General features: G+C 43.1%; 1 protein-coding gene across 1 annotated transcript; it reads right to left on the reverse strand.

The window, feature by feature from the left end:
* Positions 1–3,312: 3,312 nt before the first annotated feature.
* On the reverse strand, positions 3,313–9,096 carry LOC133108159 (tripartite motif-containing protein 16-like). Its single transcript, XM_061217596.1, has 6 exons — positions 8,500–9,096; positions 7,551–7,646; positions 7,078–7,311; positions 5,253–5,412; positions 5,024–5,074; positions 3,313–4,345 (listed from the first exon to the last, which is right to left on the reverse strand). The coding sequence occupies exons 1-6, from the start codon at positions 9,088–9,090 to the stop codon at positions 3,816–3,818; spliced, it is 1,662 nt and encodes a 553-aa protein (XP_061073580.1). The 5' UTR covers positions 9,091–9,096; the 3' UTR covers positions 3,313–3,815.
* Between the last annotated feature and the right edge of the window lie 4,008 nt (positions 9,097–13,104).

Here is a 13,104-nt window from a genome sequence, read left to right on the forward strand (position 1 = left end):
CTCTTCGGTCAGCCTCCACAGCATAGCTGCCAACTCTCACGCTTTCGGCGTGAGACACGCGCATTTGCATGTGCGTGTGAAAACAGGCAAATTGTACTTGTAAATGGCAGGCATTTATATAAAGTGCTGTACAATTGATGCTTCTCCATTCACCCATTCATACACACACTCACACACCAACGGTGATTGGCTGCCATGCAAGGCCCCGACCAGCTCGTCAGGAGCATTTGGGGGTTAGGTGTCTTGCTCAGGGACACTTTGACACAGTGTCGAATCAAAGTTGGTGATCGTTGAAACAGACGACTAGTTTTTCCCCCGGGAGAGTTTCCCAGGAAGTTGAACTTTAACGTGGAGTTAGATTCTAAGATTATTCGTTCAGTGTGTGGCCGTGGAAGACGCGCACACACAGGACACCAGATGGCGAGCCTCACCCAAGGAATTCTTACCTACAAGGATTGAAAAGATATATCAGCGACCGGATCACCTGCATACGGTTTGACCTACCAAAATAGGCTACTGCTAATCACTGTTGCAGTAGAATTGTGGATTTTTCTCATTCTCAGAGTGGGACAAATGGAACTGTGTGACACTGCATTTATATTGGAGAGTTAAATTAGCAATGTTGTACGATATTGATATTTGAGTTGAATGGTGAATTTTGATTGTATTTTTCCCATGAAGGTAATACTTTAAATGGTCAATTAACCTAAAAAGGGGCATTTAAAGGATACTTACCTGTTCACCTGAAACCAAGAAAAGAGTTAACTCAGAAAGGGAAAATAGCTAAAGTAAATGGGTTTAACCTGTTAAATGTAGGCTATTAACCAAAGTAAATGTCTTAAGAAACTATCTAGTTGATAGAAACTAATTTGAGAACAAAACCTAAAATAACCTATTCTAAGTAAGGAAAGGGATAAGCAAGGAGGGTGAAAGGGTCACTTGCCTGCCTTATTGTGAATATTTTGTATATGTGTATTGTATTATCAGTTCTGTTGTTTAGTAAACTGCCGGCTTGTTCATTCCAAATCTCTAGTCCCTGGTCTACTATTTTATTGACTGAACTACTCCTTCGAGCCTAGAACTGGTCCAGTGGCTTATAGCTGTCTATACAGTGTCACAAGTGCTGCATAAATTTGGCGAGCCAGCCAGGAGTGGTTCAGATCAATATAGACCAGAGACCTTGAATGGTGTCTAGAGATGGAAGTAGTTCAGACGAGCAGTGTAAAAATCCCTAACTCAGTTATAGTTAGTGGTATAATTGGCGCTGAAGCTGATGAGGAACTATATGACTTCCTTAAGCGATACGGCGCCATTCAAAGAACAATCCCAGGAGACACCTCTGAGCCAGACAGAGAAATGATCGTAGAGTATGAATATGGTACAGCTGTACAGGCACTCTCACCTTTGTTGCCATACAAGCTTCACACTCGGACTCAAACTGACACCGGTTACCACATTAGGGCCTTAGCCAGTGCCTACGTACCTGTAGCTAGCAAAACGGCTACACAGACTTACCTCTTCGAGGTAAGGGAGATAGCAAAACAGACTGGTGAGGACCTTGCAACTGTCCTCAAAGGAGAACTCTCCGCCGTCAGTAGTGAAGCTGTCGACCTGGATAACTCTGAAACCCCAAACAAACACATGGGAGTGAACTCACCTGATATACCAGAGCAACATGTTCAGCTACAGTGTAACTGGTCTCCACCACCAGCACCCTGCAAAGAGAAGACACAGCCTGCTCTGAAACTTTTCGATGTCAATCCACCTGAAGTACAGAAAGTAATAGTCGAGCACATAGTAAGAAATGAAGACTCTGCTATGCATGTATATGCATCCCTTAGACTCAGACCCTTCTCTGGGCATTGCCCCTGACCCAACAATGAAGTGGATTATGAGACATGGCGTTCTAATGTGGAACTTCTTCTTAAAGACACAAAACAGTCAGATCTACACAAGTCATGGAAACTCCTTGAAAGCCTTTCGTCTCCCGCTATTGACATGGTGAAGCACCTGACACCTGAATCCCCTCCAAATGTGTATTTGGATATCCTGGATTCCGCTTTTAGTACTGTCGAAGATGGAGATGACCTCTTTGCAAAGTACCTTAACACAATGCAGGATAATGGTGAGAAACCCTCAGCTTACCTTCAACGGCTGCAAGTGATGCTGAACACCACCTTCAGGAGGGGAGGCGTGGCTGCAAGCGACCTTTGCCGGCAACTTTTAAGACAGTTTGTTGCTGGGACAACACCTTAATATCTGAATTGCAGCTAGAACAAAGAAAACAGAACCCACCTACCTTTGCAGAATTTCTCCTGCACAGCAGAAGACAAGCAGACCTCCAAAGCATCCCGCATGAAGCAGTATCTCCATGCCTCAAAGCCGAAAGTGTCATCCCATTATCAAGGCATTTGCGTGCAGTGTGAAGAATGCACCCCATCACAATCGACTCCTGATTCCAAATCTGAAATCCAAGATCTAAAAAGACAAATAGCTGATTTACAATCCCAGCTCACACGAATCACACAAAAATGATTTGATCACTGAACCAAATCACTTGTTCACAATGACACAACTTAACATTCAAAGTATTAGCATTTCAAAATGAAATACACTTTACAATTGAAAATACTGTCTTTTCATTCATTACAATGCATCTAACTACCAATGTATCCAACTACTCAAAATGATACGTAACTGTAACATTACTCCTAAAGCATAGTTTTATGGAAACAGATTACTTGTCACAACATTCCATGTTTAGATCATGAATGTTTAAGGATAAATAAATTGATTGACACCAATTATTGGAACAGGATTTTACCACATTATCATTGAATGTAATATTGCATCACCATCTTTTGTCACAGGGATTTTCAACCTTTTTTGACACGCATGTTTGAGCTGGTGGTCAAATGACTGATGATTGATTTTACATTGTGGTAAGAGCAGGAGTAAGGATGTGTATCCACCTGCAACAACATAACAACAACATGGAACACACCGCCCTCCAGGACTGGAGTTAATCCTGCATACACACCCGCCCTCTAGGACTGGAGGTTTTCTGGACAACCAAGAAACAACATCCATAACACACCAGCACACCACCGATATCTCAAAAGGTGTGCTTGCAGGAATATGTAAAGGACTGAAGTCAAAAACAACTGAGTGCATGGAGCATGTGCTTTTAGTAGAAGGCACACTCCTGGCATTGTGTGTGTGTTGTTCATGTAGCCTTTATATTTCAGGGATTATCAATCATTTTATCTTCACATGTCTGAGAACATAACCATCCATCTTAGAGCATGCCACTGATTGTAAGATTTTTATTTCATAAATTAATGTAATGCACAACTGCACAGTTTGAGTTAAACAGTCAATCACTTTTTTGTACAATCCTGATCGAAGAAGAAATGGTTATGTGGAAGCGGATTAAAAAACAGTTTTCAATTCAATGCAATGTTATGTTATGTATCCAACAATTCATCATTCCACAGCAAACATCAAAGAAATAAAGGAAAACTCCAGTCAGTGCCATTCTAACTAATAACAAAGAAATTCACAGAAAAAAGAGACAAAATTAATGGAATTAATCAATTCTTCATGTTACAAATTCAGGTCATGAAAACTCCTAAGAATGTCTGCTTCTGTTTTTAACATTGTGATAAAGAATTAATGTTTCTGAAAGAATATAAGATCTTACATTTTATTTAGTTCATGAATTTGAATGATAAAATTACATTTCTGTTACATTATTTTTATGGTATTGGTATGAATTCCCCTTTTGGATTTGATGACCGCTGAATTTCTCCCCCTCATGCCAGATCACACAGTTTTAAAGAGGTTCCAGGAGAAAACCCAAACCCAGGATAGAGGGGCTGAGTGAATGTGGTCTGGAATCTGTGCAGGAGGGTCATGGTGTCAGAGACACTGTAGAAGGACAGAGTTCCTTCCCTGTGATCCAGGTACACTCCGATTCTGGAGGAGGGTGGAACAGGGATTTCAGTGCGCTTGTTATTGTGCCAGAAAGAGTACCCGGAGGGAAAGCAGGCCAGTGTCCAGGACTTGTCATTACCTCCCAGTATACAGTCCACACCCTTTCCTTTCCTGCTGATGTGTTTATATGACACTGCTATTGACACTGTATTACCCCCACTCCACTCAGCCTCCCAGTAACAGCATCCAGACACACCCTCTCTGCACAGCACTTGGGCTTTTCCCGCAAATCTCTCTGGATGATTAGGATATGACTGGCTCTCTTTCACACGGGTCACCTCTCTGTTCCCCTCAGACAGATGGAGGTATTTATTTGCTGTGTTTGGGTCCAGTGTGAGCTGACAGGAATCTGATGGAGGAGACGGATAAGATTTAATATGAGGACAAGTCCATCTATGGTCTGGGTGTAATTCATTCTACAACACGATACGACGTGATTTAAGTTTTTCCATATGTTTGTTTGCATGCATGTTTTTGACTGTTTTCACGGAAACAGACACAAAATCATTGAGTAGGAAACCTTAACAATATTTTTGGAATTTTCTATTTTTGTATTTATATTTGAGAGGAATATGAAAATACAATCTTTCTTTCTAAAGAGAATGTGTGCATGTACATGTGTGCCTGTGTGTGTGTGTGCTTGCATGAGCCAGTGTGTGTGTGTGTGTGTGTGTGTGTGTGTGCACATGTGTGCATGTGTGTGTGTGTGTGTATGTGAGTGTGTCTGAGTGTGTATGTGAGTATACGTGTGTGTGTTCATATGTGCGTGTGTGAGAGTATGTGTGTGTGTGTGTGTGTTCATAGGTGTGTGTGTGAGTGTATGTTTTGTGTGTGTGTGTGTGTGTGTGTGTGGGTCTCAGCTAAGAGTGAGCATGTGTGTGTGTCTGTGTGTGTGTTCATATGCGCTTGTGTGAGTGTGTGTGTGTGTGAGTGTGTGTGTGTATGTGTGTGTGAGTGAGTGTGAGAATGTGTGGGTGAGTGAGCGTGTGTGTGAGAATGTGTGTCTCAGCTGAGAGTGAGCACTCACACTGTAAGAAATCCTCTCTGGTCCTGGACTCTACAGTATGGGCTACTTTCACTGCAGAGACAGAGTGGGAGAAAAGCACAGAAATGAAGAATGATAAAGAGGATGGAGGATTATGTTTAGACTGAGATGGATTTCAAATATCACCAAGTGCTGACAGCGTGAATGAAAATTGCTGTTGTGTGGAACACAAACTGAAAAAAAAGATTATTCTCCTTAAATATTTAACAACCTGATTCAGAAATGTTGGCCAGTTCCACCTTGCAGACGTCCTCAAGTCGATCTTTCAGTCCAGAGACAGATTTCCTCACAGCCTCAAAAGAGACGTGTGGACTGCCAGTGATGCTGGGTAAGTCTCCAAGTTCAGGAGGGACACAGAAAGACTGACAGCTCTGTGGAATAGATGTAAGAGTATTAAATTATTAATGTCTGGCATTATCACTCAGGGCTGGTCAGCTTGCTGGCTTCCTCTGGTATTGTGGCAAAATGTGGCTGTAAAGTAATTTAAGGAGCATGCACCATTAACCCCCACTATCTCCGCACCCATACGGGCAGGAGCCTGTAGGGGAAGACTCAGGCCTCCGGCCGTAAAACTCGTTACGACGGGGCAACATCCTTTACGGCACAGGAAGGTTTCAGAGGGCACGGCCTGTTAGGCCCTGACCTTCTCCTGAACCCCCCTTCATTGCTCTCTCCCTCTTTACTCAGTCACTAAATGATGTGTACAGCATTGGATGTTTCATGACAAAGTCAGTTTAGATAATATTCATGTTTGGTATTATTCTGATTGTTTCAGTGCGACTGGTGCAATGGTTTTATTTCTGCAACAGCAAACCCTGGACATCATAACCAACCAGGAGAAACTGTGTGGAGCTCTGCCCCAGTGAAAGCCATGTGCCTCAACCCCCCTGCGCTTCCTGGGGAGGCGTGGCTCCAAATTACAGATGGGTGACCCATTTTTAGGGTTAACATCAAAGGCCAGATTTTGGATTTAAGGACAGCAAACGAAGCAATCTGGGAGAATGCAATCAGCCTCCCATGCACTCCGTGCACGTAATTTCTACGTACAGGGTGTCTGTAGCCAGACTCCCGTATGTAGCTTTTATTACCAGGTATGACTTTTAAGACTCCGTAATTTGGTTTCCGTTGTGATGTTTTTTGATTTGGAACTAGTGTGTAATCACGTATGTAACCTGCCTGGTAAAATAAATTGTTAAAACTTGATCTGTGTGGTTTTGCTTACTGACACTCAAAGTTATACAGGGAATGCTTGGTTTACCCCCTCGAACTGGTCTAGGGAGGATGATTATTTCCACTTAATGTATCACGGCGTATAGCACCCGTAGACCTATGTTGGTAAATCCCTCGCCTCCATATGGTAGTTCATTCATGTCGAGCACAGCCGTAGCTAGGTTGGTCTGCTTGGGTCCCTAGGCTGTAAACAGATATACCCAAGAGTAGCTATTCCTGCGACCTCTGATGACTACAGATAGCTAGTCAGTTCGTGAGACGTGCACATTACGCGCGATGTGACATGCGGCGGTACCAGCAGAGGACTGTTCGGAGAGTAAGTCTCAGTACAGGATTCCTATAGCGATCAAGTCAAAATTATAAATACGACATCCACTAAATGTGGACAACTAATCTAAATTATTATTCTAAAATGGAGTCAGATAAACGAAGGTGAATCTATTGGCCCTATTGTGGAGATTCTCGGTCAGCCCGGACCAGTAAAGAGCGGAAGGCAGAGTGGTACTACTGCCTTTGTATCGTGGTTTATTTATTGGCTGATCTAGACTCTCTGCATAGGGGCCACTAATTTTTAACCCTATTAGTATTCTTTCAGCAACACCAGAAGGACGAGCACGCTGATACCTTCAGCCCTCGCTAAATTCCGTCGTTGGGTTAGCGTGGGGTATTACATAGACATACACACAGAGAAAAGAGTTCATACAGATTCCTCTGTCGATGCCTGGAACAGATCTTTGAAAGGAACACACATCACCATGTGTGCACAGGGTACACAGTGCAGACTGTCAGAGAGCCAGTGATGTTACCTGGAGGAAATGGATGTGATCCTCTGTGTGTGAAAGCTGCTCCAGCTCAGCGTCTCTCCTCCTCAGCTCAGCAATCTCCTGCTCCAGTCGCTCCAGGAGTCCTTCAGCCCGACTCACTTCAGCCTTCTCCTGATCTCTGATCAGCTCTTTCATCTCAGAGCACCTTCTCTCAATGGAACGGATCATCTCAGTAAAGATCCTCTCGCTGTCCTCCACTGCTGTCTGTGCAGAGTGCTGTTAGGAGACACAGAGAGAGGAGGGCTGTACATTTTAATTAGGCCTTTCACTCAGCTCTTAGTGGGTCTCCAGACAGCCTGTTTCCCACAGTGTGGCTCTGTGGGATTGAGCCCCACAAGGCTGGAAAGTGGCCCAACACTGGGCTCCTCACTGGCTGACTGGAGGAGAGCCCTGACTGAGCCGTGAAATTGCTCTTCCAGCAGTTGTCTTCTCCTCAGTACCCTGTCAGTACCCACCTTGAGTGACTGCACAGCCTGTCTCAGATCCTGCAGCTCCTTCTCTCTCTCCTGGAGTCTCTGCTGGAATTGACTCTGTGTCGCCCCCAGCTGCTTCTGTGGATAGATTGATTTCTCCCATCATTGTATATTACGTTCACAACTGTTAAATAATGGCATCATGTTTAAAACAAAAAACAAAGAATAGGCACTGAATTGTTTGACATGGAAGTAAGGTAGAATAAGTTTTTCACGGTAAAATAATAATGAAAGTGATTGAAAGCATAGTTTCAATATTTATGAGATCTTGAATGATATGCAGTAATATAATGCCACCTGCGGGTCAACGTGTAGAAGGGCTTATAGATAAAGGAACTGTGTGAAGTCGCGGCTCCAAACATGTTGATTGAGCTGAGGGGTGTGAACAGAGCTGTCAGAGAGAGCTGACTTGACTTAATTTCCTACTTTATCATTGTGGACTTTGTTGAGGAAATGAGACCTTGGTTTAATGTTCAACTTCAGCACTCTGAATACTGAACACAAATGCATGAACAGTTAAAAGATTTCACTATCAATGTAAAATATATTTAGTGGATTTAATGTGATAATTATTTACAAAGGTATCAAATATCAATTCAACCACTTAATTCATTGCTAGGCAGAGCAACCCTTTTCAATCAATCTCTATCAAAATGTACATCTAGATTCAAATTACAACTATCAAGTTACAACTATTAAAATATGAATTGTACGAGTGTCCAGATACTTGCCGACTGCACTGTAACTGTGCTGTATGTTAGATTTAACCAAATAAATCTTATGAAACAGAAATTGCAGATAATACAGTGCACTTTGTTTTTGTTACATAATATAAATGTTACTTCAGTAACAATCCCACTGTTCCCAATTAACACAGTACCTCTCCCATTATATCCAGTACCAGAGCTGCCATAAGAGATCCAGTTCTTACCTGTTTCTCAGTCCTTTCTACTGCAGCTGAGACACTATCATGGCCTCTGTGTTCATCGATCACACACAGCAGACAGATGCACTGCTGATCGGTACGACAGTAAATCTCCAACAGTTTTTTATGTTGAGGGCAAATATTGTCCTGCAGATGTCCAGTAGCATTGATGATATTATGTGTGTTTCCTGGGTTGAGCTCATTGTGAAGTTTGAGGTGAGTTTCACAGTAAGATGCTAAACAAACCAGACAGGACTTGACGGCTTTGCGCTTTCTCCCAGTGCAGACATCACACACCACATCTCCAGGTCCAGCGTAACAGAGAGCAGAAGGAGCAGCTTGGAGACCTGTCTTCTTCAGTTTCTCAACAACTTCAGCCAGCAGAGTGTTTCTGCTCAGAACAGGCCTGGGAGTGAAGGTCGTTCTGCACTGGGGACAGCTGTAGACACCAGTATGATCATCTTGATTCCAGCAGCCCTTAATACAGCCCCGACAGTAACTGTGTCCACAGGGAATAGTCACCGGATCTTTCAGCAAATCCAGACAGATCACACAGCTGAACTGTTCATGATCCAGTAAAATTCCACCTTCAGCCATTTCACTGCTCACACTGACTGACGCTCACACTGACTGACACTTTTGTTTTGTTTCTCATAAATTGCGTAACAGAGAGAGTGGGAGTAACTTCCTCGTTCTGCTCATAGCTGCAGCAGGTGTGGAGCAGGATGGAGGCCAGGCTGAAGAGCAAGAGCAGAGTAGAGATTTACTCATAAATATCACACAAACACAGGCCTGCATGCGACAGGGTGATATCTGTTTCTGGATTTTAGACCAACTTCGGCTCCTCATTACTTAAAAAGCCCAATAATTTATAGTTCTGTGCAAAAGTCTTTGGCACTTTTATAACATTCTGTAGAGATAAGATTATTTCAAAAAGAATTCAATGAAAGGTCCTAAATGAATGTACCATACATTACTCATAAAATTTTTATAATTTGGCAGAATAGTTAAAAACTGAATTAAATCAATATTTTTTGTGACCAGCCTTCGCCGTTAAAACTACATCACTTCTCTGAGATATAGAACTGCAGGACAGCGTTGGCTAAGACAATCAGCAGGGAGGTTGTTCTAAGCATGTTGGATAACTTGTCACAGTTCTTCTGGTTCTGACATTCCTTCTGATCTCAGACAGCCTTGATCAAGTTTTAATGTAAAAAGTAGTAAATTGCTGACAGTAATATGCTACTTTTAAAAATTAAATACAAAAATGTCTGTGTAGAATTAAATATTTTGGAAAATGAATATTTGTAGATCTCAAATGTGTTCTTTTATACTAACACACACAAAAAAATAAGAAATAAAGATATACATAATAAGGTCTAGGGTGCCTAAGACTTCTGCACAGTACTGTATGTCGGGGGGTCAGGAGTCACGCTAACTTCCCCTGCTACCCCCCTCCACAGGGACCAGAATCAAGCCCCCACAAACAACCAGGACACAGGGATAAAGTAAGCGGAGTCTTTATCACAATTTTAAATAAAAACAGTTCATACAAGCACACACTACCACACAGTGCACCTCAACCCACTACCACACACTGCATCTCAACCCACTACCACACACTGCACCTCAACACACTACCCCACACTGCACCTCAACCCACGACTACACACTGGTCAGTACCCCCCGTGCTCCACACTCACTCCTCTCTGTGCTCACAATCAGACCCTCTCCTGAGCCTGCCCACACTCCACCACCCCAGGGGGATCAACGCACCGGGGAGAGGGGAGTCCACACACTCACGCACGTGCATACAAACAAAAATATAGGCGTGGCACACGAGTTTACGTCCCAAAATGAAAAACTAATCAGAAAGAAACCCCAGGCAGGGAATGCTCCTCTTTCCTGCCGTCTGGAACCGCCGCGGTCGAATGCTGTGGGGTTCTGTATCCTCCGGTCAGGGGAACAGGGCCGCAATATGGAGAGGAGAAGGCACAGCACCAATTACCCCAGTGTGGACTGGGCAGAACAGGACACACTCACGCTTGTGTTTGCCCAGCAGGGGCTCGCCAGCTGCCTGCCATTCATCGCCACCTTTCATGATATAAACAGCAGCTGATTAATGTTTTTGTTTCGTTAGTTAATCCTACATTGTGTTCACAATTGTTAAATAATAGCATCATGTTTAAAATAAAAAATAAAAAAAGCAGTAAATTATCTGACATGTAAGGTAGCAGAAGTCTAGCACTGTAAAATTATTATGAAAGTGATAGAAACCCTAGTTTAAATAATTATTCTAATTACTGAACGATACATAGTAATATACTGCCACCTGCAGGTCAGTGTGTAGAAGGGCTTATAGATAAAGCAACTGTAACCCAGGGTTCAAATAGAATAATTAATAGTCACCGTGAATTAAATAACAATACTTCTTAGTAATAAATAATCTTTCTTAAAACATGCCGAAATCTTATGCTATTGGGTTCATGCACGTTTTAAGTGAGGTTAGGAAAGGTTTGACAATCCCCTTTTAATTGAACTTGACTTCCCCTTTAAGGTATCGCGAGTCTAAAGAAAAAGCTGGCTGAGTAGAGAGCAGGAAGTTTTGTACGGTTGGATAGAGTGGGAAGTAATAGAAACGGGGATGAAAATGATGATTCCCTGCCGGATTGATAACGAACTGTCTTGTGAGGAAACGGTTGTTGAGCGGAAGCGTCATTTACGCAATACGAACTAGAAATTCGGAAGAATTGTTCGCGAGTGCGTCTCCCAGCTGCAGCTAGCTTAGCTTAGAGTGGAACGAGACTAGCAACAACCGAGAGAAAAAGCAGATAAATATTAGTGCGTACAATCAGAATGTTCACATTGATAATTAATAAGCTAACAAAGCAAATTGTTAGCTTATTAATTAGCCCCTCCAACTTATCCAGAATGCAGCAGCTCGTCTGGTCTTCAACCTTCCCAAATACTAACATGTCACCCCCCTGCTTACTTCCCTCCACTGGCTGCCTGTCATGGCTCGCATCAAATTCAAAACATTGGTGCTAGCCTTCCAAGCAGTTAAGGGGTCTTCCCCAGCTGACCTACAAAAAATCATCAGACCCTACACCCCTGCCAGACCTCTTCGGTCAGCCTCCACAGGCCGCTTGGCACCTCCCCCTCTCCGAACTTCCACCTCACACTCACGACTACTGTTTGTTCTGTCTCCACGGTGGTGGAATGAACTCCCCGTTGAGGTCAGAACTGTAGAATCTCTCCGCACCTTCAAGCGCAAACTGAACACGCGCCTCTTCAATCAGCACCTCTCCCCGTCCCTCCCTACCTCCCTGTGAACCTTAATTGTTGTCTTTCTGTGATTTACTTTTTTGTGTATCGGTATTTTTAGTTGGCTAGGTAAGCAGTGTTTGGCTAGTTAAGTTTGGTCACTTTTGCTTTGTTGTTTGTTTGTTTATTTGTTTGTTTCAAAAAAAAATATATTTCAAATAGGCCCTGGTCCTTATCGTTGTTGTACAGGTAGTAGTTGAAATTGTACTTCCCTCTAGGGCACAGGTGTCAAACTCCAGTCCTGGAGGGCCGTAGTGCCGTAGGGCCGTAGGGGTGTTCTGGGTTCATTCAAGTCACTGATTGGTTAAAGTATCCACACGCCTTGTTCTCAAGGCCTTAATTGGCCTTAATTGGCAGCTGATTGAAAGGAAACCGCAAAAACCCGCAGACACTGCGGCCCCCTGGGGATTCAGTTTGACACCCCTGCTCAAGGGTCGTTCAGCGCACTTATCCCTGGTTATAGGTATGCACTTTGTTGTACGTCGCTCTGGATAAGAGCTTCTGCCAAATGCCATTAATGTAATGTAATGTAAATTGAGGGTCTATCCCAACAAAACCGAAGTTGGTGATCGTTGAAACAGACTACTTTCCCCTGGGAGAGTTTCCCAGGAAGTTGAACTTTAACGTGGAGTTAGATTCTAAGATTATTCGTTCAGTGTGTGGCCGAGGACACCAGGTGGCGAACCTCACCCAAGGAATTCTTACCTACAAGGATTGAAAAGATATCTCAGTGACCGGATCACCTGCATACGGTTTGACCTACCAAAATAGGCTACTGCTAATCACTGTTGCAGTAGAATTGTGGATTTTTCTCATTCTCAGAGTGGGACAAATGGAACTGAGATACTGAACTGAACTTGAACTAAAAGGATTATCGTTCTTGAGTGTGACATTGCATTTACATTGGAGATTTAAATTAGCAATGTTGTACTATATTGATATTTGAGTTGAATGGTGAATTTTGATTGTATTTCTCCTGTGAAGGTAATACTTTAAATGGCACTCTCACCTTTGTTGCCATACAGGCTTTACACTAAGACTCAAACTGACACCGGTTACCACATTAGGGCCTTAGGCAGTGCCTACATACCTGAAGCTAGCAAAACGGCTACACAGACTTACCTCTTCGAGTTAAGGGAGACTGGTGGGGACCTTGCAACTGTCCTCAAAGGAGAACTCTCCGCCATCAGTGAAGCTGTCGACCTGGATAACTCTGAAACCCCAAACGAAGACATGGGAGTGAACTCACCTCATATACCAGAGCAACATGTTCAGCCAGAGTGTAAC

This window comes from Conger conger, chromosome 13 (genome assembly GCF_963514075.1).
Source record: "Conger conger chromosome 13, fConCon1.1, whole genome shotgun sequence".
Classification (NCBI taxonomy): domain Eukaryota; kingdom Metazoa; phylum Chordata; class Actinopteri; order Anguilliformes; family Congridae; genus Conger; species Conger conger.